This window comes from Suricata suricatta, chromosome 8 (assembly GCF_006229205.1).
Source record: "Suricata suricatta isolate VVHF042 chromosome 8, meerkat_22Aug2017_6uvM2_HiC, whole genome shotgun sequence".
Lineage (NCBI taxonomy): Eukaryota > Metazoa > Chordata > Mammalia > Carnivora > Herpestidae > Suricata > Suricata suricatta.
This window is the reverse complement of record NC_043707.1, coordinates 10,966,520-10,992,352: the sequence shown is the minus strand read 5'-3', so window position 1 is coordinate 10,992,352 and position 25,833 is coordinate 10,966,520. Positions and strand designations below refer to the sequence as shown.

The following is a 25,833-nucleotide window of genomic DNA, read 5'->3' as shown; positions in this document are numbered from 1 at the left end:
AACATTTGATTGGAAAAATTTCTGCATTAGTGTACTGAGACTACTCACAAGTTGATGCGAATATGTTTTCAAACATTTGGGCTGATTAAATGGAATTGTATGTATGAAACTTATTTGACAAAAAAACAAATATATTCTAAAGTGCACAGTCTTTCAATGGTGTCTTACTTCCTTGGTTTCCGCCTGTTATTGCTAACATTATCACCTGGATGAAACAACACAGAACCAGTCCTGACGGCCACTTAGGGGAGTTGCAGACCTGCCCGGGCTCTGTTCCTCCGGGTCCCTGGGGCCAATTCTGACACCCAAGCCTCCTTTACCCCGCCCACAACTAGTGACACCCATCTGTTCTTTCTCTCCTAACCAGGGCGTCTGAGCTGAGACAGCCACACAGGGCACACGGGGACAGCCAGGGTGGCCGTGTGAACCAAGGTGCCAGCCTGCGACCGCTGGGCCCAAGGGTGAAGGAGGAGTACAGACCACGGGACCCAGACTACGGAGACCGATCGAACTGTTTCTCTGATCCTCGGACGACCTCAGCAATGTTCTACGTCACTTCTATTAAAGCACAACTCTGCATCAACATAAATTCTCTTTGAAAGCTCTGTCCACGAAGGATGAGAATGTGTGACATGCTGTGAACATTCAACCCGGCCTTTAGGGGCCTCTGAGCAGAATCTAAGAATTCTAAGTAGAATCTAATTGAGGAGAATCCCCCCAACACCATAATAGACTCACGAGCTACCAAATTACTCTAATATGTCCCACTATGTAATGTGGCATGTTTTTAGAAACAGGTTTTCTCCTTCCTTGATACACAAGCAGCGGACATGCATCATGGAAACTGCCACCACAGAAGAGCGCGCAGGTGACAGCAGTGTGCACAAAGGGCTGGACGTCGCTCTCCGCAGCGTGTCTTCCCTCTGCACAGGCTCTCTCTTCCAGAAGGCGGGAGGGGGTTGAGGGGACAATGTAGAGAGGATGGTGAGTACCACTTAATTCTGTGCTTTTTCATTTGATAGAACCTAGACATTCTTGAGGAGAAAATTCCCAACAGTTCACAGGTGAGAAGAAAAAGGTCATCCTTAGTTGTATTTTCTAAACCTTCTACAGGCTGACTCCTTTGCCAAACGGAGTCAAATTCAAATACTGAGGTGAGAAGCGTTCTTCACTTCAACAACATCCCTGGGAAGAGAGAGCAGCAGGTGATCATTTCTTCATTAACGAAGGATGGATTCCGTGACCCTGCGGACCCTCCCGCCCGGCAGCCCACGCCCGACAGCTTCCGGAGCCCGAGAGTGCCCACACCGCTGGCTCTGCGCCGGCGGGCCTGCGCGTCGTCCTCCTGTCGTCCTGCGCCAACAGCAAAGCTGGAGCGCTGGCTGCCACAGGAACGCCCCCTCCACGAACGATCCGCCTCGGCCTTTAACCCACAACTTGGTTCCCTTCAATCACCAACCCGCAGGCGGGGAGCAGCCTGCGTGCCCAGCCCGGCCTGAGGGTTTGGGGGGCTCCCAGTGCAGAGTGGCACTATCGCAGCCCTGCCAGAAGGCGCGGGTGTGGGCGTTTGGAGAGGAGACACGTCTTCGTGGAAAAGCACGGGCCTTGCGTCGCGTCCCCAGTTGCTGAGTCCGGTTTGCGGCTGTGCTGAAAGAACGCACACTGTCCTTCACCTGCCACTGCAGGGAGCAGGACAGCTGGACAAAAGGCGTGCAACCATGGCTTTCCTACACTGGGACACAGGTGGTGAACCTTACAGCCGCCGAGCTTTCTGCCTGCAGGGAACTCCCAGGCCGTGGGCACGAGCTCCTGCAGCAGAGCTGGTCAGGCTTGCGGCGCAGAGGAGCCAGAGGGGAGAGGAGGGCAGGCTAAGACGGCTGGGAGCCGTGGCAGATCTCCGAGCCGGAGGGACCCGTGCTGAACAAGAGCTCCAGAGATCAGCTGCTGCGAGCTGCCCAGGAGCCGCACAAGAGCCGCACGTGAGCTGCCCAGGAGCGCCCTTGCGTCCTCCCTGCACCTGAGCTGGGTGAGCAGGGCATGTGGTTGCACAGGGCTGGGCAAAAAGCGCGAACTGCATGCTCAACATCTGCCACAGGGCACACAAGGTTGGGGTGTCTGCACTCAAACCAAGAGACATGATCCCCCGGGGCCATTTACGGGGGCATCTGGCAGAGATTCCTAAGGGGGGGGTCAAGGCCCAGTAGTTAAGGCACCATCCTGGCAGGAATGCTACCTTGTCTCTTTCCTAACAAAGCTTTAAAAAGGCCGTGAGAGTGATCGGAGAGTTAACACTCTTACCAGAGCAAAGCACCAACACTAAAGGAAGACAACACAAAACACAGTGTAGCACTCACGTTACGTCCAGTGAGAATCAGCAGACTGTGCGCCAAGAACGGGAAGGGTCTCTTTAACAGGAGATAAATCTGTCAGCAAAAACAGATGCAAAACTGACAGAAAAAACGACAACAGCCATAACCATGTACAAATGTTTGAAATTTTTAACTTTATTTATTTTGAGAGAGACAGAGACAGTGCGAGTGGGGAGGGGGCAGACAGAGAGAGAGGAGGGAGGGAGAATATGAATCCCAAGCAGGCTCCACGCTGCCAGTGCAGACCCCCATTAGAGGTATGAACTCATGACACTGAGCTCATGACCTGAGCTGAAACCAAAAGTCAGACGCTTAACAACTGAGCCACCCAGGCGCCCCACTATGTACAAGTATTTAAAGGAAAACAGGAATATAATGATGAGAGAAACAATGTAAAAAAGAACAAAATGGAACTTCCAGGGATAAAAATAATTAAGATAAATATTTTATTGGATAGGATTAGCATATTAGACCTTCATTAGGAAAGATTAGTGACCATGTGAAAAGAGGTATAGCTAATAGGATGTTGTAAAAATAATAAACAAAATACTAAAAAACAAAGAATTAACTAAAAAAAGGCAAAAAAACAAAAAAGAGGAATAAAGTAAGAGTGAAGTGACTAGACAAATAGAATATATAGCAAAGTAACAGATTTCACATTTGGCTGTGGTAGGTGCCTTCTGGCATCTATGGTCCAATATAATCCTCTCCTGGTGAGTAATTTGCTTCTAAACAATAGAACAGGGCAACGTTGAGGAAATGTTGCAAAAAAAAAACAAACAAAAGACCACCTTGGTCTTGCTAGCCGACTTCCCTCTTGCCGGCTCTGACAAGGTAAGATGCCATACTGGAGAGGCCCTCATGGCGGGGAACAGGCTCCAGCCAGCAGCCAGCAGGGAACAGAGGACCCTGGTCCAGGAGCCCTCAGGGAACTGAATCTTGCCAACAACAGTATAACTAAGGTTACAAGCAGATCCCTCACCAGCTGAACCTTCAGATGAAACCCCAGCCTTGACGGACACCTGACTGCAGGCTCATGAGAGACTCTGAGGCAGAGGTATCCACCTAAACTGTGCCCGAATTCCTGCCCTATGAGATAATAAAGGTGTCTTGTGTTAACTGCTAATGTATGAAGTAGTTTGTTACCCAGTTACAGATACCTACTATGCCACATAAATCAATAATTATCTTAAATGTAAACTATCTAAACACTGCAACTGAAAGACAGAGACTGTCAGACTAGACCAAGAAAAGAAAGATCCAGCTCTACGCTATCTAAAAGAAATGTACTTCAAATCTAAAGGTGCAGGTGAGTTGACGGTGAAAGCCAGGTAAAGATGGATCGTGCAGTCCGTAAGGCACTTAGAGGGTCTCTATCAGCACCAAACAAAGTACACTGTGGGTAAAGGATCATGACTAAGGATGGAGGGATTTCACATTTAACAAAGGGATCAATCCAACAAGAACATATAATAGACCTTCAAAATACAAGAAGGAAAAAAATCACTGAAGGGAGAAGTAAACAAATCCACAATATTAGTTGGGGTTTTCAACACACCTCTCTGGGCAATTGACAGAACAAGAGATAAGAAAATCAGTAAGGAAACATGACTTGAACTACCTTAGAAAGCAACAGGACCTAACTGACATTTACAGAACATTTCACCCTCAAGGACACATGAAACACTGTGGTCATTTAAGAGACGTATACATTTTTATGAGCGAGTACATGTTACATAGTTTCAGTGTAATAGAACAAAACCCCGAAGAACTGTCTAAAACCACTGGATTCTGAAATTCACAGTTTAGGACTAAGTTCTTGGGTTGCTTTAAATTTCAATTTTTTTCAGTCCTAGCTCAATATGCTTGGTGTAAGTTTAAATTCTTTTACCTGGAAAATCCTCCAAATTATACTTGGGTGTTGAAATAAACTCTTCACATTTTTCAAGGTTGTTAACATTTTGTCTCTGTCGAGGGCTCACAAAGCATTCAGTAAGCAACCAAGCACCGCTCTAATTCTACACACAAGTAAACAAGTACCCAACTGAGCAGCCAGGAATTTCACTAGTTTATCAAGCAAGTAATTTAATTAAAGTCCATTGTCTTGAAAGATGAGGAAACTACCTAAATGAAACTGACAGTGAGAGATAAAACATCTGTGTTATCAGAACAGGACCCCTCAGTCTTGTTAAGAGCATGTCTAGTTAAGTTTCACTCTGTTATTCTTGGCTTGAGAAGAACAGTAACACAGGCACATCGATCTTTCTCATCATATAGATATTACATCAACCAAGAGCCACGTGATACTTTGGTACATTCAATAACTACTCGTTACCAATTCCTAGCTACCTTATGTTACTTTCGTTTCCATTTTACTTTACCAAGAAGACCCTGAAAATATCCCGGGTTTCTGAAAGGTTACTAGAATTGATAAAATGACTTTTATTTTTTACCACTAAGAGGCTTGGTTCAAATCATATACCAATTAATTCCTGCATCTCATTTTAAAATTTGTTTAAAATATACTATAATCCTACACCAGAATCGGATATGAAATCCTAAGTTCTCATTGTGTAGGATTCTTTTGGTTAATACTGAAAACTTTGTACTTTCGCCCAAAGGATTAACTCATTGAAAAGAAACTTGCGAAAAAGGAAACAAACCACACAACTCCCCCGCCCCAGCAAACCTGACTCTTCAAATGCAGAACTCCGTTCTGCCCTGGAGTTTCATGCACGGGTCCGACTGGGAGGCCCATGCGGCGGGCAGCGTGTAAGGCCAGCTAGAAACCAAATGAATCCCAATTACCCACTTCCTTGGGATGCTGAGGAAATCTAAATCTCTTGGGTTTTGGCTCTCTCGTTTATTTTTTGCACTATATTATTTCTTTAAAGAAATGTATAATACTACACAATAGAATATTTTAAGAGAATTCAGATTAATTGGAAAACTTCCAGGTCCACCTGCCTGCTAAATGAATAGCATCATCTAGATAACTGCCATCACACCAGAATTTCACAAAAGAACATTTTACAACACTAAAACTGTTTGTTTTCACATATGCCAAAGGTCATTGTGAAGCATGTCATTGTATACACACACATTTGTTTTTAAAAGGCCTTCCTGAATTTAATCAATTTCTTTGTAAATAATTGGATTCCTAATGAAAGAAAATTAATTGCGAGATGTGATTATGACATAGATTTCCAGGAATCAAGAGGAAAAAGAAAAAACTTTAAAGTCAACTTAGAACAAGAAATCTCTTTAAACATAACAAATGACTGTTTTACTACTTGAAAATACCAAAAGACTTCTGTATAATACTTATCGTATACGTCAAATGCCTTAGAAGCATCTAAGCAACCATATCTACTATCCTAATCTCTTCAGAATAAGTACATAAGAAGGAGAAAAATCTATAAATCAGTCCTTGATGACAGAGGGTTTGTTTAGGAGTTTCCCAAATGGAACGGCCCTGGTGGAATGCCTTCAAGCAGCCTGTGAAAATGTCAGAACGGAGTCTGTTTTGGAGGTCATAGTCCCTGGAGAGCTCTGAGTTTTGGCCTGTTTGTCTTTTCACATGCTTTAATATTTGAAAATCATTCCTTGTAGACACTGACTGATGCCCAGGGAATGCTAGGATTGTGGGAACTGGCAGTACCAACGAGAGAGACAAACTCCCTGGGAAATCATGCCTACTGCAGTTGCCCTCTGAGCCCCCTCAGATAAGCTGCTCTTCGGATGTTATGAAGGTAGGTAGAAAGACATTAAGAATTGCATGTCATTTTGATATCTTTAAAAAGAAATACTTGTGGAAAATGGGGGCAAAAATGACTGGGACTATTGAAAGAAACACTAAAGTCATATAAAAAAAAAAAAAAACCTAACAAACCCATGGTGGAATCCTGAGAACTACATTCACTCACTATGACATGAAATACAGTACAGAGGTAGAAAATCCACAAATAACTTTTGACTCCCCCCCCCAACTTAAGTGCCTACTGCTAACCTTCCATATGACATAAACAGGTAACACACATTTAACTGTCCTATGTGTTGTATACTGAACTCTGACCATGAAGCTAGAGGAACACACGGGACTGAGAGGATCCTAAACAGAGGAAGTACACGCACGGTACCGCACTAGTTACCAGAGACCGCGTGCAGATGCGTGCGGCGGTGCAGTTCAAACCCGTGTTGTTGAGGGATCAACGGCACTGCATTCTCAAAACATACAGAACGGTAACAGACAGTTACAAAGTGCTCATTATTTTCCCACTTGTTCTAAATACTTCACCTACAGGAACTCACTTAATCTTCCCGGCAACTCTGCGAAGCCGGTAATATAGGATGGTCCCCATGTGGCAAATGAGGAGACCGAGGCAAGGGGAGGACAACGCAGGTGTGTAAGCTCGCCCAGCCGGGACGGCGTGGCCAGGACCGAGGCTGAGACCGGGTGGCTCCAGGGCTGGTGCCCTTTGCCGCCGCGCACCTGCCTCTGTGCTGGTGTTCTCACGTCGGGCAGGCAGTGCAGCACACCTCCAACAATACCGAGTACTTTATGATGTACCATGTACACGCTAGTTTGTAGAAGAGCTCTAGTATTTTAAGCCTCTCAGTAATTTATGAGGTACATCCAACATGATTCCTACTTAGGGATGAAAGACACAGATTTTGTGTGACCTGACACCACACACCGAGTACAACGGAACGGGCTCTATGCTTCCCTGCACAGCCCTCTTTATTTCTTACTTTATTTTTTCACGGCCTTCTTCCTTAAAACTAGATCTTCTTCCTCTCAGTTGTCTACAAGAATCATCTCTGAATTCGTTTTCTGTATATGGTTGAAGGAATTACTTTCAAAGATCAACATGTCCAACAATTTTACGAGAATACACTACATTGTGAACTGCCAACGTTGTACTGGAGGCTTAAAATCTGAGAATTATTCTAGGATAGGAGACAATGATCACTGAGTACATGTTTTTTTAAAATTTTTTATGTTTATTTATTTTGAGAGAGAGAGAGAGAGAGAGAAAGAGAGAGAGAGAGAGAGAAAACACAGTGGGGGAGGGGAAGAGAGAGAGGGAGACACAGTATCTGCAGAACAGGCTCCAGGTTCTAAGCCTTTAGCACAGAGCCCAATGCGGGGCTCAAACTCATGAACCATGAGATCATGACCTGAGCTCAAGTCGGACACTTAACCGACTGAGCCACGTAGGCAAGCCAGTAAACACTTTCTCACACCAGTAAACGTTTTCTGATAGTAATATAATCCCTATTTCCACTCCTAAAATACTGATTTTGAGAATATCCTGGAGAGCAGAGTATTCTGGACGGCAGACTCTCCCCTGTATGTACTGTAGGCTGGTGCTTTGATCAGGCGGTCCGGTCAATACACTCCCTCACTGCCAGGATCCCGGCTTCTGTCAAAGAAGGTTTCCTATTTGGAAGCTATGAATCTCAACTGTGCAGAGAGTACTGACAAATTCTGGTATTTCGTTTTTTTAACTAGCCTACAAGGACCAAAGGCAAGGTGTAAATCAGACTTTTTGCTTTTCTTGTTATGTCCTCACTAAACATAGCGATCATGTATCAAAAATTTAAGTTTTGTGAAACAGATACCCAACTATTAGCATTTCCTTGATGAAAACAACAACGAAGATGACCAGAAACAAACATGAAGAATTTGGGCTAAAAAAAGCTAACATACTGTCTTTTGATAGTTTGATGCGTGATTGCAAAGATGTTAACACATACCCGCCAGCCCTTGGGTGCTGTGAATAGGAAGGTACTGCGTACCCTACATCAGATACATTTTTATAAGGATAACACAAGTGAGTCAACTCCTCTTTCTTTTTAAATACAGGGGAAAGTCTAACTGGGTGAGCTGGCACGGATGTTTAATAACACACCTGCGGGGAATGGATACACAGCAACATTACTAACTTGAATCTATGGAAAACTCCATCTGCTAACTGAGATGGAAGTCATCTTCCATTCTTCCTGGTTCTGCTGCCCAATGAACAGCACACGGCAAGAGTGATAATGAGGCATGAGAACACACGATGCAATGAGGAAGGGCAGCCAGGGAAGGACACACGGGCTGAAAGCTGCCGCACGGGTATTGCGATGGGCACACGGGGACACAGAGAGCTTCTGAGACTTACCCGTGCTCACAGACTGGGTCAGCAGAGGGGACTGGAGTCCTGACCCCCAAAAGACTACACTTCCTGTTGACGACAGTGAGGGCGGCGGGTGAGGGCAGCCGGCAGGATGGATTCATTGAAAGGAGTTAGAAGAACAGCGGGTATGATATTTGCTAATTAGTCAGGGTGATAATTAACTAAAACCCAAAGAGAAAATTCCAATACATTTGGTATTCCAACATACTGTCATGTTGCTTTCTGTCTCAATAGTGCTTTATTACTGGTATCTTATAATAAAATAACAAAGGCTAAGAAAAATCGAGGATCACTCTTTCCCAGTATATTCTCCATGCGTGATCGGGCGCTTTCAGTGTCACAACAGACAGCAGGCGTCCAGTATCTATCCTTTCTCTTCCTTTCTTGCTACAAGACGTCACACTGTAGTTAGGTTGGATAGGGACACGGGCAAAGAGACCCCCAACTTAAGTTTAATGAAGTCTCTCAGGCTCACACAGGGTCTGATTATAAACCAACTATTTAATTCCAACTGCCCTGAAAGGTCTAAGTAAATGGGGTGCTGTAGTTGAGTAATCTTTATTAACTAATCACTTACATTATATGTGTAATTAAAGTTACTTTCTGAGGGACAGGAAAGGCTGTTTCTTAATAAATTAGTTTCAGCTTCTTTGCTGATCCAGTGCCTGATGTAAGTTACATGGTCGACTCTACTTTTATGAAAATCATCTCACTCTATATAAGAAATAATGTACTTTCAGGACTCTAGTAACTTTAGAATATCCGTATAAATTTTAGGCAAACATTTTAATAATTTTAAGATAATGCTAGATTAAACTGATAATTACTACTTTGTTCTGAATCTTTCTTTTGATAAAAACGTTAAGTGTCGACACACCAAGGGCACTTTTGCAAGAGGACACGACGTAAAGACTGGATAAATGACTCAAGTGGGGGCTTCCCGTGTGCTGACCGGGCCCTGCCGGGCCTGCTCATGCACGTCTGAAAGCGTGAGCTTCGTCCGCACCGTCAGCTCGGACTCAGTGCGCCTGGTGGCGTTCTGACCTGCCGGCTGCAGGCGGCGAGGTGACACTCGTGCCCAGCCCCCGCCCCCACACCGCTCGGGTGTGTTCGGCAAGGCACTGAAGCAAACAAAATCCTCAGTAACGGCAAAATTATCTCACCATGAAGCCCAGAGTAGAAAAAAGGTGGTCAGGGTTACGGGCGCTTGCTCACACTGCGAAACAAAACACGGCGCTCGCGCGGAGACTGTATAAAGAGCACTGGGACAGAGAGCCCCCGCCGGTAAGCTACCTCATTTCATGTTGAAAGATCCAAGAGATGTTTAGCAGGAAAAAAATACAACCACCATAATTAAGCAAGAATTTCATTTACAGTTGCCAGGGGGCTCAGAGTTGGCTTTTAAACTTTATAACTGTGTTTAGTATTTACCTGTAAAGGCTAATTAAAAAAAAAGAAAGAAACTAAGGAAAATTAATGAAGGAAATTGTACCTATTTCTGTTCTTAGTCTAAATACTCTTAAGTAACACTCCAAGGCAGAAAAGCAAATTATCTAAGTGTATCAGACTGTTTATTAATATCATAGAGAATTTTAAATATTTAAGATCCTAAATATGTTAACAGTAAAGCCAGGGACAAGAGACTTTTACAGAATCTTATTTGTTTCTATTACCTCCACTTCAAGAAAGAGAAAGCAAGAACACTAGGGTTCCATGTTTTGGTTATTTAGTATCTGTTTATTTCCTTCCCGTTTATGACACTCTGAGACTTCTGTCTGGCTGTCTGCTCCAGAGAAAAACAGAGATATTCCCCCATTTCCTCACCATCTCCAGGAGGCCACCCTGTCCCATGTACTCTCTTAAGGAACAGGGCTCTGGTCCAGACAAATGCTTACCACCTTTGTGCGTTTCCAACCACCCGGAGTGACAGTAAACCTAACAGGGTAACGAGGAATGGGCAAATGCTTCACTAAGAAGAGACCAGCTTTGAACAAATACCATTTATTCTCTATAATACAAGGCAAGCAATTCTCCTTGGCTGAGGTCCAGGGCGAGGCAAAGTTCATCCGTGTGCAAATGTATTGATACCTGCATTGAATCCAATGCAAACAGCTACCTGTGTTCCCTGGTGTGCGACAAACGTTTGAATGAACTGTTTTCTCTTTCGTATGATCATTCAAGAGCAGAACAAGAGATGGTCTAAAACTGCTCACTGTGATAAATTTAATGGATGGAAAATCTTAGGGGAAAAAACTCAAATGGGACCATAAACTCAAAAACCCAACGAGTGCAGTAACCAGAAGCATTACAACAAGAATGACAGTCTCCTCTTTACTGAGGCCTAAAACACGCTATTTCCCAGTAAATGCAGTTTCGAAAAGCCTGCTACTAACGGAGGAGAGAGCGCAGCTTCTGTCTTCCACGTCCTCGACGTGGCGTGCCGCGTGCCCGCCGCCCCGGGAACCCGGCTGCGCCTCGGCAGAGCAGTCCCGGTGTTAACACACCACACTGTTTTGCAAAAGGGGGACTTACGCCAACCTCTCTGCTCTACTGTCCACGCTGGCGGTGACTCAACAGCTTACATTCACCTACCAGCACCTTCTCAGTCTTGCACATGAGCTTGGGAGTGAAAGCTCCCCGCTCCTGGTCTCCTCCACGCGCCGCAAGGGTGCAGGCTAGGGGCTGGAGCTCTGTGAGCCACGTCGTTTCCATCTTCCTCGCCTTTCCTTGCTTCATGCAGCCGTATGCAACCTACAGCATCTGAGCCTCTCCTACGTAAACAATAAAAAACTGTCCCTTGGACTGATTTCCCTTTTATTGCCAGTGTTTCCCACCTGAAGGGCTATTAATTAATATTGTGGAAAACATCAAAAGGCAAAAGATTTATGCAATCTGAAGAGAAACCAGAGTGTTTGTGGAAAACATCAAAACAAAGCTCAAGTTCTCTGTGTGTGCACTATTTTAGTAAAGGTCCATCATTTCTGTGATCCTATAAATCCACATTTCTTTTAGAAGAACCCACTTGTTGGGAAGAACTAACAGCCTAACTGGTTGTGCCTCACGTGTGAGGTGCCACCAGCTACACGTTCGGGGTGGAGAAACCCCGAGCTTGTCTTTCACATTCACGACAATGGCCGGAATCTTCTGCTATTCCGCTACATTACCAACATAAATATTACTCAAAGATAAGGGAAGATCCTAGGGTCATTACTTAGATGTCATTAAGTTTATTTATAAACTATTTGGTGACATGATCCTTCTACACACTGACCCAGATGAAGTGTCTTCATTTTCCCCATATTGAAGGGAAATAATTCAAACAAGTGAAATTCAAATGCTTAGGACTAACAGTGAAACATAATCACAAGAAAATACCTAAATCTATTTCATAATACTCTAAACAGTACTTTATATTAATTAACTTTGAGGCTAAGATTTACATTTTGTATATGATATGATCGAAACATGGCATTAGGAAGACTTAAAAATGAAGAATAAATAAGAAAAACTCGGTAGGGTAAGAAAGTTATGGTCCTTCTAGCTCCATAATTGCTTGAGGTGATTCCACTCTACTCCTATAACTATCGAAAACATAGATTTCTGATAGCTCCACAAGGATTCCATGGACGCCTTGGAATATATATGCAAATCAGGCCAATATATCATAAGCCTGCCGTTAGAGTATATGCCTGAACATACAGCAAGCTTCTTAACTTCCTGAAATCACTTGCTAAAAAAGAAGAGACTGCTTGCTATCGGAGTCTTTCCACAGCATCTCATATTATAAGATATGCTTTCATTTACTCAATATTGGACAAAAAGTTCTGAGGACAACATATTTGCTTAAATTACTTCATTTAAAGCTAGTTTTAGGATGTTTGGGAAAATATCTTAGTAGAACCATAAGGGGGGGAGAGAAAGCCAACACATTAATTATTCCTAGGTTATAACCTTAAAATTGGAAGTACTCAGTGTTGTTACAAAGAAGAGTTTCAAAAACTGCTTTAAAAAAAGTAGTCAAATACTATTCTGTCAGAAAGGATACAAATAACAGTAATTAACTCTGGGGAAGAAACTATGTAGCTAAGGGGAAAGGCTGGGAAGTGATTTTTCACTGTGTGCCCATTTGTATCCTGTACATTTTCTTTAATAGTTTATTGTCAAATTGGTTTCCATATAACGCCCAGTGCTTCTCCCCACAAGTGCCCCCCACCATGACCATCAACCCCCCTCCCCCCTCCCCCTCCCCCTTCAGTCCATGGTTCGTTTTCAGTATTCATTAGTATACATTTTAACTCAGTGAATGTGTTACCTACTCACATGAAATGAAACAAAACAGATAATTACATTCTAAAACAGAAACTGCAGCCCCATAAATGTTATCACCAATCACAAATCACAAGTGATTATGCTATAGAGATTATGAATACATGACTACAAGACACCTGCTTCCCCCTGCCCCCAACACACACACACACACACACACACACACACACACACACACACACACCGTTTCATCAACAGTACTTGTGGTTTAGAGAGAAGATCTTCAGTATCAGGTCATGCATAACTTAAAAGCAGCTGTAACTCAGACAAAAGAGACAGAAATGAAGAGGCACCCTGGATTTCAGTGCTGGTGGATAACGCCAAGGGTTTCTGCTGATGATTAAAAAAACAAAAGCACTTCCCACAAACATTCGTGGATAGAGTCTGAGCAAGATGGTTCTATGAAATATGAGCATGAATGAAGCCATCCTTCTATTACTGCACTGCTTCATAAAAATGTGATTTGAATTTTGGACACATAACTAAATTAAAAAATTAAAAATTTTACCATTTACTCCACTTCCCTACAAGTTTATTAAAGGGAGGCTACACAATATTTGGGCATAGTTTACATTCAGGCATACATATTCAAGGCAACATTCCTGCAAGAGAATGTGGTGTGCTTTATCAAGGAAATCACCACGAAGTATAAACTTGTCCAACACATTTCCCTTCCATTTTCCTGAGTAATTGTATATTGTTGCAATTTTATACCACTGAAACTCATTTTTGAGGGTAATAGCCCGGACATTACACAGGTCCCAATGTAGTGTGAAGGCGATCCCACTCAGTCATGCTGCAGTTCGTGTGGTCATACTCGCTCAGCTGCTGCCTAAGAGATGGAAGATTCGACAGCCAGTGCTCAACGACAGCCTGCTGAGGGTCTGACAGCACCCGGGCCAAAGTGGCGCTTTTCACCGCTCACACTGGACAAGGGGGATGCCCAAGAACAAGGGCCAGAACCCTTATCTGAAGAGAAAACAAATACACTCCAAACACGTGAGCCGAAGAACCAAGAGTCGTAGCATCTATTTTTTCTCCATCTTTCTGAATAAGGGAAGGCCAATACTGAGAAGGACTGGTAAGGACTCAGAACCCAGAAAAATAAGTAACGAGGTACAAAAGGAAGTGTTTTATAAGGGAGCAGTTTTACTTCCCTTGGCCTTTAAAACTTAGTTTTTTAAAAAGTATCATTTGTAAGCGTAAAACTCATCAGAACAGTGGAAAGCACAATAAATTCAGCTATAATTCTTAATGCGACCCTTTTTATATATATGCTTGATGTGTTTATAAATTTTAACATTTTGTTAGTTTTTATGTTTTAAGTATTAAAAGTAAGTGTCAACTATCCTTACTCATTTACACAAAAATTGGACAGTTTTTATGTTCTCCAGAGACTGTGGGAAGCCTCTGTGATCAATGAAACTTTCCTGACCAGACACCAAACGAACAGAAAATACTCATTTTGTATATGACGGTAGGCAGAGACTGACATACGGTCCAGTCCTATACCCACTAGTGGAAAACGCTCAAGTAAAAAGTTCTTGCTTTCTTTGTAATCATTAGGACAGCTTAGATTTTAGCCATTTTGAACTTAAGGGGCGGCACAGTGGAGACGGGGGAAATGGGAGCACAGTCGGATCTGCAGCCGGCCGGCCCCGGCGTCAGTGCAGGAAGCCACTCTCCAAGAGCTTCTAGCAGGAACTCTGCGGCCGCTACAACGGCGGACTCAAAAGCTTGTTTCCAAGGAGAACACTGACTGCTGCCAGACACTATGTGGGGAAAGAAAGGAAAGAACTGGATGGAAAGTGAGATTCCGTCTGTTACTCCAAACCAGCCGGCTCCCCACAAGGCTCTCGCCTCCGTAACAGCCTGCCCAGTGTGACTGACAAAGAATAAAGAGCAAATCAATAAATAAATCACTGCCAACAGGAACCAACTGTGCTCACAAAGAGTGAGCCTGTCACTCCAGTCCCCGCACGCACGCTCAGGAGCTCACCGTTCTTCCTCTCGTTCAGCGGGGGCAGGTGCTGGCTGGGCTGCAGGGACAGCTCCTGGAATTCGTGGGCAACAGCTTCGCTTTGAGGACTTGGGGCAAGATGGGCTAACGGCCCCACTTCATCCTCGGCGTCCAGGGCCCCCGGGGGATCCATTGCGCTCCAGCCGCCGGCAACAGGCGTACGCGACCTCTCTTAAGTGCGGCCTGCTGAAGAGACTGTCAAAATAAAAATGTGTCAGCGGACAGTACATTCATTTTTCTCCAATAGACACAAAAATATTAAAATGGAAATCCTGGGTTCTAGTTCAGCTTCACTGCTATGTAGCAAGTGCCAATTCACTGACCCTCTCTGGATCTTGCTTCTTTGTCCAACACACAGGAACAACAGACTTCCCAACTAAAATAGCACTTACAAGGTAAATACAAGTTGAAAAGTATTCTATATCATTTTTTGTACCGTGAATTAAAGAAAGGTAGTTACTGATGTCATTAAAGATTTTAATCTTTATCCTACAACAAGATAGAAGTCAACTAAAAATGGTGGAAGAAAAAAGCAGTCTAGCTTGAAAATCTGTCTTAACTCCTACAAATCAAACAACTTGATATTAAAGTACACATTCACAGCAACCGGCAATGTCTTGGACGACGGCTCCTCCTCGGGCAGGGAACAGAACTCTGAGCTACACAGAAACGGACATACAGTTCACGACAAAGAAACAAGCCTTTACTTTAAGCCACTGGGACTTGGGGTGGTTTATTACCACCACATAACTGGCCCATTCTGACTGAAACAGAAATCGGCAACAGCAATACCAAAGACACAGCAGAGTCATAAATACGGGACACCAGCTTCGGGCCGAGCAGTGGGCAGCGAGAAAGCTGTTACTGCAAGCTGCCAGCAGCAAGGATGGGGGTCCACACTCAGCAGGGGGGAGACATCTCACAAAATGGCTGCTCACTAACAGTCCAGATCACAGTTTGTTGGTCCGTTTGCCTACGGATGGACATCTGAGTTGTTTCCACTTTGTATTAGAAATAAAAATGCTCTGAACATTCTTGTCCAAGTACTTATAGAAATGCAAGTCTTCACTTCTCTTGGGTAAATACCTAAGAATAAGTGGATCATAGGGCAACTGCGTGTTTAAATTTTAAAGAAACAAAATATTTTCCAGAGTGGTTCTGCCATTCTTATTAGCAGTGAATAAGAAGTCCAGTTGTTCTACATCCTCGCCAACATTTATGGTCAATCTTTTTAATTATTTAAATGAGTGTGAAACGGTAACTTAGTGTGGTTTCACTTATTATTTTATTACATTATACTTGAGATGTATTAGTTTCAGGTGAATAAGATAGTGATTTGATATTTAATGTTTATTTATTTTGAGAGAGAAAGAGAGAGGAAGAGGGAGTGGGGGAGGCAGAGAGAGAATCCCAAACAGGTTTTTGTCAGCACAGAGCCCAACGCAGGGATCAATCTCACAAACCGTGAGATCATGACCCGAGCTGAAATCAAGAGTCAGATGCTTAACTGACTGAGGCACCCAAGTGCCCGAATACCTTTTTTTTAATTTTAAAACTTAAAACAATTTTATACATATATATTCTTAACATTTATTTATTATTTTGAGAGAGAAAACATGAGCGGGGGAGGAGCACAGAGAGAGGGGGAGAGAGAGCAAGCAGGATCCCAAGCAGGCTCTGCACTGTCAGCACAGAGCCCAACACGGGGCACAAACCCATAAACTGTGAGATCATGACCTGAGCCAAACTCAAGAGTCAGATTCTTTTTAAAAAGTTTTTCTTAAATGTTTTATTTATTTTTGAGGGGGGGATCAAAGAGAGAGGGAAACACAAAATCCAAAGACAGGCTCCAGGCTCTGAGCTGCCAGCACAGAGCCCACCCAACGCGGGGCTCGAACCCATGAACCGTGAGATCATGACCTGAGCCGAAGTCAGACGCTCAACCGACTGAGCCACCCAGGTGCCCCAAGAGTCAGACTCTTAATTGAGTGAGCCACACAGGTGTGCTGATACTTTTATATATCACAAAATGATCACCATAATAGGTCTACTCACGATCTGTCACCACACAAAATCATTATGATATTAATGACTGTAACTCCTATGCTGTATATGACATCTCTGAGACTTATTTTATAATTCTTTACCTCTTACTTCCCTTCACTTGTTTTGTGAGTCTCCCCTCCCTGGCTCCCCTCTCCCAATCACCAGTTTGTTCTCTATACTTAGGAGTCTGTTTCTGTTTTGTTTGTTCATTTTGGTTTTTTTGATTTCCCACATAAGTCAAATCAAACAGTGTTTGCTTTTCTGTCTGACTTATTTCACTTAGCAAAATAACCTCGAAGTCCAACCATGTTGTCACAGTGGCAAGATTTCATTCTTTTTGGAGCTTGAGTAATATTCCAGTGTGTGTAATATTCCAGTAATATCCCAGTGTGTACACACACACACACACACACATCTTCTTTGTCCATTTATTATCTATTGGTGGACAGTTGGGTTATTTCTACGTCTTGGCTATTGTAAATAATGCTGTAATAAGCATAAAGGTAATACATCTTTTTGGATTGGTCTTTTCATTTTCTTCAAATAAATACCCAGAAGTAGAATTCCTAGACCATATCATTCTATTTTTAAATTTATGAGGAACCTTCATATTGTTTTCATAGCGGCTGCACTAATTTTCATTCCTACCAGAGCGCACAAGGGCTTCCTTTTCCTCGTATCTTCACTGACACTTGTTATTTGTCTTTTCTTTTGTTTTTTTTTAATGTTTATTTATTTATTTTTAAATAAAGAGAGAGGACGAGTAGTGGAGGGGCAGAGAGAGCATAAGAGACATAATTCCAAGCAGGCTGCTCACTGTCAGCACAGAGCCGGATGTGGGGCTCAAACTCATGAACAGTGAGATCATGACCTGAGCTGAAATTAAGAGTCAGACACTTAACTGACTGAGCCACCAAAATGCCCCTCGTCTTTTTAATAATAACCATTTTGACTGGTATGAGGTAGTTCCTCACTGTACTTTTCATTTACATACATATCAGTGATGATTAGTGATGTTCAGCATCTTTTCCTGTGCTTGTTGGCCATCTGTATGTTGTCTTTGGAAAAACACCTATTCAAGTCCTCTGTCCATTTTTTAATTGGGTTGTTTTGCAATTGTTGTTATGAGTTGTATGACATACGGTTGTTGATGTATTTTGAATATCAACCCCTTATCAGATATGTGGTTTGCAATCATCTTCTTTGAATCAGTGGGCTGCGTTTTTATTTTGTTGATGGTTTTCTTCACTCTGCACAATCTTTTTGGTTGATGTGATCCCAAGTTGTTTATACTCTTGCTTAAGGAGATATTTCCAAAAAAATATTGCTAAGACTGATGTCATACTGCCTTTGTCTTGTCTAGGAGTTTTATGGTTTCAGGTCTTTTATTTATGTCTTTAATCCATTTTCAGTTTATTTTTGTGCATGGCCTAAGAAAGCAGTCCACAACTTCATTCTTTTGCATATAGTTGTCCAATTTTCCCAATACAACTTACTGAAAGACTGTCTTCTCCCCATTGTATATTCCTGCCTCCTTTGTCTTAATTGACCTCATTGGTGAGGATTAATTTCCGGGCTCTCCATTCTGTTCCACTGATCTGTGTGTCTGTTTTTGTGCCACGACCATACTGTTTTGATTACCACAGCTTTTCAGTACAGTTTGAAATTTCGGAGCATGATACCTCAAACTTTGTTCTTATTTCCCACACCTGCTTTGGTTATTTTCGGTCTTTTGTGGTTCTGTGCAAATTTTAGATTATTTGTTCCACTTTTGTGAAAAACACCATTGGAATTCTGATAGGGATTGTACTGAATCTGTAGGTTGCTTTGGGTAGTATGGGCATTTAAAAAATATTAATTCTTCCAGCCCAAAAGCACAGCCTATCTTTTCATTTATTTATGTTATCTTCAATTTCTTTCATCAGTGTTTTATAGTTTTCAGAGTACAGGTCTTTCACTTTCTTGGTGAAATTTATTCCTAGGTATTTTACTGGTTTTGATGCAACTGTAATTGAGATTGTCTTCTTAATTTCTCTTTCCAACAGTTCATTAGTGTGTAGAAACGCAACAAACTTTTGCATATTAATTTTGTATCCTGAAACTCTACTGAATTCGTTTATTAGTTCTAATAGGTTTTGGGTGGAGTCTTTAAGGTTTTTTGTTTATAGTATCATGTCAGCTGCAAATAGGAACAGTTTTACTTCTTCTTTTCCAATTTGGATGTTTTATTTCTTTTTCTTGTCTGATGGCTGTGGCTAGGATTTTGAATACTATGCTGAATAAAATTGTCAAGAGTGAACATCCTTGACTTGTTTCTGATTTTTGAGAAAAACTTTGGATCTTTTCACCCACTATGTTAGCTGTGTGTCTATCATAAATGGCCTTTATTATGTTGAGTACAGGCCCTCCCTACCCACTCAAGAGTTTTTATCATAAATGGGTACTGAATTTTGTCAAATGTTTTTTCTGTACCTACTGAAATGATGATATATTTTAATGTTTATTTTATTTATGTTGAGAGAGACAGAGAGCATGAGTACAAGCAGGGGAAGAGCAGGGAGAGAAACCCAAGCAAGGTCCATGCTGTGAGTACAGAGCCTAATGTGAGGCTCAATCTTACGAACCATGAGATTATGACCTGAGCCAAAATCAAGAGGTGGACGCTTAACTGACTGATTCACCCAGGTGCCCTGCAATTATATAATTTTTATTCTTCATTTTATTAATGTGTTGTATCACGTTGATTGATTTGCAGGTGTTAAGCCATCTTTATATCCCTGGCATGAACTCCATTTGGTCACAGTGTATGATCTCTTTAAATGTTTTCGATTAGTTCAGTTTTCTAATATTTTGTGGACAATTCTGGCATCTGTGTTTATTAGGGCTGCTGGTCTGTAATTTTTTTTTTTTTTACAATGTCTTTGTCTGGTTTTGGTATCAGGGCAATGCTGCCCTTGTAAAATAAATCTGGAAATATTTGTCTTCAATTTTTCATTATAATTTCTGGGACAGTTTAAATGTTTGGTAGAATTCACCTGTGAAGCCATCTGCACTTGGCCTTTTGTTTGCTGGTAGTGTTTTGATTACAGATTCAAATTTTAGTTAATTGGTCTATTCAGATTTTCGGTATCTTCATGATTCACTCTTGAAGGACTCCATGTTTCCAGGAATTTATCCATTTCTTTTAGACTGTCTAAGCTATCGGCATATAACTGTCCACAGTTTTTACTTATGATCCCTAGTAGTTCTGTGGTATAGGTTGTAATTTCTTCTTTTTCATTTCTGATTTTATTTATTTGGGTCATCGCCTGTTTTTTCTTGATGACTCTGGCTAAAGGTTTGTTGATTTTTTCGATCTTTTCAAAGAAACAACTCTTAGTTTCATTAATCTTTTCTATTGTGTGTGTATTTCATTCCCGGACCCCCACTCTAATCGGTATTATTTCCTTCCTTCTACTAACTTTGGGCTTCTTTTTCTAGTTCCTTTAAATGCAAAGTTAGACCGTTTACTTGATATTTTTCCTGTTTCTTGAGGTAGGCTTGTATCACTACAAAACGCCCTCTTAGAACTGTTTTTGCTGCAGCCCAGACTGTGGAATACAGTGTTTCCGTTTTCATTTGTCTGTATTTTTTTTTTTTTTCCTCATTGACCTATTGGTTGTTTAATAGCATGTTGTTTAGTCTCCATGTGTTTGTGGGTTTTTTCCCAGTTTTCTTCCCATAACGGACTTCTAGTTTCATGCCATTGTGGTTGGAAAAAATGCTTGATAGGATTTCAACCTTCTTAACTTTATTGAGACTTGTTTTGTAGCCTAACATGGTGATCTATCCTGAAGAATGTTCCCTGTGCACTTGAAAGAATGTGTATTTTGGTTTTGGAAGGAATGTTCTGTATATATCAATTAAGCCCATCTGGTCTAATGTGACATTTAGGGATGAGCTACACACTGATATAAGTGAGGTATCAAAGACGCCTACTACTGATTGAGAAGCGCACCTGTGATGAGCACCAAGCAATGCATGGGATTGTTGCATCACTATATTGTCTACATGAACTAATATAATACTGTATATTAACTAATTGGTAATAAAATAAAAAATTAAAAAGAAAAAAATAAAGTTTCCCACTATTACTGTATTGCTATTCCTCCTTTTATTTCTATTAATATTTGCTTTATATATTTAGGTTCTCCTATGCTGGGTCCACACATTTTTACAAATGTTATATCCTCTTGTTGGATTTAATTCTTGATCACTACGTGATATCCTGCTTTGTCTTTTGTTACAGACTTTGTTTTAAAGTCTATCTTGCCTGATGGAAGTATGGCTCCCCCATTTCCTTGCCATTTGCATGGTATACATCTTTTTCCACCCCTTGACTTTCAGTCTGTGTTGTATCTTTCCATGTGAAGTGAGTCTACTATACACAGTACATAGAAAATTCTGGTTCCTTGTTATCCATCAGCTGCCCTATGTGCACACAGACAGGCCCCTACAGACCACTTACACTTGACGCAGTTACTAGTGCGTATGTCCTTACTGTCATTTTGTTCATTGTTTTCTGGCTATTTGTGAAGTTCCTCTCTGTCGTTTGTGTTTTGTTTTTTTTTTTTTCATCTCTCTCTCTCCTCCCTGTGGTTTGATTCTTTTCTTTATGTGGTTTGATTCCTTTCGCTTTTTGTGAATTTAAGTTTCTTCTTTGTGGTCATAAGATTCACACACAACGTATTATGTATACGCAGTCTCTTTTAAGTTTTTTTAATGCATTTCAAAGCTTTATAAGTTTACCCCCCACTCCATGTTTTATATATTTGTTATCACATTTTACATCTTTTTATTTTGCATATTCCTCAACCCCTAATTATTGTAATTTTATTTAAACTGTCATCTTTTACCTTTCATACTTGCTTTTGTAAGTGCCTACCTACCACCTTTATTATTTATTTACCTTTCCTGGTAGGATTTTTACTTTTGTATATTTTCTTATAATTAGTGACTTTGCTTCAGAGTTTAGAGAAGTCCCTTTAACATTTCCTATAAGGTTGATTTAGTGGTGATGAATCCCTTTAAGTTCTGCTTTTCTGGAATACTCTCAATTGCTCCTTCAATTATGAATGATAACTCTGCCAGGAAGACAATTCTTGGTTGGCAGTTTTTTCTGTTCAGTACTTTGAATGGGTCATGTCGCTCCCTTATGGCTGGTCAAGTTTCTGGTAAAAAAATTCTGCTGATAACCTTATGGGATATCCCTTGTAGGTGATATGTTGCTTTTTCTCTTGCTGCTTTTAAGAATCTCTCTGCCCTTTACTTTTACCGTTTTAATTATAATGTGTGTCAGTATTTTTCTTTTTGGGTTCACCTTATTTGGAACACTGTGGACTTCCTGGATCTAGCTTTCTGTTTCCAACTCCAGATTAAGGAAGTTTTCACCCAATATTTCTTCAAGTAATTTGTTTAGTCTCTTCTCTTTCCTCTCCTTCTAGAACCCGTATAGTGTGAATGTCAGTATGCGTGAGGTTGTCTCAGAGATCCATTAAGGTATCCTCACTTTGTGAAATTCTTTTCTTCATTTTGCGGCTCTGTCTAGATGTTTTCCATTGCTCTGTCTTCCAGCTCCCATAATCGTACTTCTATTGCAACTACTCTGCTGTTGAACAACTCTGCTGTATTTTTCAGTTCCACTATAACTTTGGTTTGGTAGTTTCTTATATTTTCTATTTCTTTGTTGAAGTCTTCTCTGTGTTCATTCACTCTTCCGGATCAGTGAGCACCTCGATGACCATTACTTTGAACTCTTTCTCAGGCAGGTTACTTATCTCTGTTTTATTAAGGTTTATTAAGGTTCTTTGGTTTGGAACATATCCCTCTGTCTCCTCATTTGCCTGTCTCTCTGCCTATATGCAATAGGCAAAGCAGCTACCTTCCTGCGTACTGAGAGAGTGGTCTTGTGCAGGAGCTCTGCTGTATGGCCCAGAAGCACAGTCTCCCCTGGATACCGGAACCAGGCGCTCTATCTGTGTCCCTTGCATGGGCTGTGAGTGCGTGCCATTGTTTTAGGGATGTGGCTGCTGCTGGGAAGGGTGGAGCTCAGGGCACTCACTGGGCCTGGCTGCCCTGGTTGCCCCAGCTGCAGTTCTGGGACCACACAGGGAGAGGGGGGTTTGAGTTGCTTGCTCTTCCTGGTTGTGGCTTTGGTCATTGTGTGGGGTGGGTGGGGGCTCAGGGTGCTCACCCAATCCTGTTGCTGCTGGGATGCTGAACACGGTGGGTGAGGCAAAGGGCACTTGCCCAGCCCAGTTACATCATGAGGTGGGGAAGCTAGAGAGAGGGCGCCAAAAACAGCACCAGTCAGCTCGGTCACCAGTAAGTTAGAATGAGACTGCAAAAATGGCATCCACCAGTATTTCTGTCTCCAGATAAAGTTCCTGCAGGTTCCTGCCTCTCCAGCAGCTGCTTTTAAATTAGTAAGTGGGTCTCCATCATTTATGGTCGAGATGCTATTCAATCTGTTGCTTTTGTGCTGGATCTCAGAATGAATGGGTTTGGATACAAGCCCTAAAAGAGCATGATCTCCATTCCCTGTGGTTCTATGATTCTCCTGGTCTTAATTCCCATTGATTTTCAAAACCAGACATGTGAGGGGCTCATCTTTCTGGTACTCACTCCCAGGACTGGGGTACCCAGTGTGAGGCACAATGCTTTAATTCTGTGAGAAATATTCCCTATTTGGGGGAATCCCTCTTGCTGTGAGGTCACCCTGCCTGGCTGCCTCTCCTACCCTTCTTGATGCCTCTCTTTTGCCTTTTGTTGTGGAAGCCACAGTTTGCTTTATTTTCAGGTCCTTTTCAGAGGAAAACTATTCCAGATGTGGCTGTAAATGTGCTGTGTCTGTGGGAAGAGGGGGTTTAGGATCTTCCTGCGCTACCATCTTGAACCCTCATCACTGTGGCTTTCATGTGTATTTCCCTAATGATGTCAGGCAGCTTTTAATGTGTCTATTTGCCATCTGCGTATCTTCTTTGGTTAAGTTATCTGATTAAATCTTGTGTTCACTTTTTTAAAAAATTATTTATATATTTTGAGAATGGGAGAGAACATAGGGAAGGGAGAGAAAGGGAGAGATGGAGAATCACAAGCAGGCTCCACACTGTCAACGAGGAGCCCAAAGGGGGACTTGAACCCACAAAGCACAAGATCATGACCTGAGCTGAAATCAAGAGTTGGAGCTTAACTGACTAAGTCATCCAGAGGCCCCAACTTCTGTTCATTTTTAAAACTAGGTGGTTTATTTTCTTATTATTGTTTTGAGAGCTCTTTATATATCCTGGACAAAAGTCCTTTACCAGATATATGATTTGCAAATATTTTCTCCTAGTCTATGGTTTATTGTTTCATTCTCTTTTTTTTAAATTTTTTAAATGTTTTATTTATTTTTGATACAGAGAGACAGAGCATGAGAGGAGGAGGGGCAGAGAGAGAAGGAGACACAGAACCAGAAGCAGGCTCCAGGCTCTGAGCTAGCTGTCAGCACAGAGCCTGACGCGGGGCTCAAACCCACGAACGTGAGATCTGACCTGAGCTGAAGCCGGAGGCTTAACCGACTGAGCCACCCAGGCGCCCCTATTGTTTCATTCTCTTAACAGTGTTTTGTAATAAGCAAATTATTTTAATTTGATGACGTATAACCTACCATTTTTTTCTTTCCTAAGTCATGTTGTTGTAGTGCTGTAGCCAACACACCTACGACTAACCCAAGGTCACAAAGATCATCTCCTATGTTTTCTTCTAGACACTTCATAGTTTTATGTTTTATACTCAAGTCTAGGATTTACTCTGAATTAATTTTTGTATATGCTATGAGATACGAATCCAAGTTTTCTTAATATAAAGATACATGAAGATATACAACTGTTCTAATACCATTTGTTGAAAAGGTTATCTTTTCTCCACTAAACTGCTGTTACACCCTTATTTCAAATCAAGTGACCATGTGTATGTGGCTCTACTTCTTGACTCTACATTTAGTTCCCAGAAAAGAAGGAGCCTCAAAAGATAAGTCCCTAAATTCTATGTATAAACTCTGCTCAAGTCTTTGGGTGACCCCTAAATGATGCACATGCAAGGCAGACTCTCAAAAGTCCAGCTAAGAAAAAAAACCCAAAAAACCCAGAATTGAGATTTCAGCTCCTGTTCACCACAGGAAAGGGAGTTTGCAAAAGTGAATTTGGCAAAATTTATTGCTAAAATGAAACAATACTGTTAAGACAGAACCTTACAGGATCCAGAGTCTACAACTGTCCACCCAGGATTCCATCTCCAACAAAAATATCCTTTAATAATGAAGGCAAAACTGTCAATAGACACACACTACAAGAAATACTAAAAGTTTCTTTAGGCCCATATAGAAATTTGGATCTGAGGAATTAAAAGCATTAGAAATAGTAAACATGGGGCACCTGGGTGGCTCAGTTGGTTAAGCGTTGACTTCAGCTGAGGTCATGATCTCACGGTTCACGAGTTCTAGCCCCATATTGGGCTCTGTACTAACAACTCAAAGTCTGGAGCCTGTTACAGATTCTGTGTCTCCCTCTTTATGCCCCTCCCCTGATCATTCTCTGTCTGTCTCTCTCTCTCTCTCTCTCAAAAATAAAACATTAAAAAAAATTTTTTTTAAGAAATAGTTAACATGTAGATAAAAACCAAAGACTATTTCTTCCTCTTGTTTTCTTAACTATTATGACTCAAAGTAATATTTATAACACTATGTTATGGGAACTATAATGTATGTATTTGTAGTATAGAGGAAAACCTTGGTTTGCAAGCCTAATTCATTCCAGAAACATGTTAACCAAAACACTCATATATCAAAGCAAATTTCAAGAACCAC

The 25,833-nt window shown here is 41.7% G+C and overlaps 1 protein-coding gene across 1 annotated transcript in view; it reads right to left on the bottom strand.

The window, feature by feature from the left end:
- The window catches only part of MRTFB (myocardin related transcription factor B), a 98,312-nt gene extending 83,212 nt beyond the window's left edge, over positions 1-15,100 (bottom strand). Inside the window, exon 1 of the mRNA XM_029949850.1 lies at positions 14,880-15,100. Within this exon, the coding sequence (XP_029805710.1) occupies positions 14,880-15,033 (154 nt within the window). The 5' untranslated portion in view covers positions 15,034-15,100. The remainder of the gene's footprint in view (positions 1-14,879) is intronic.
- Positions 15,101-25,833: the final 10,733 nt, after the last annotated feature.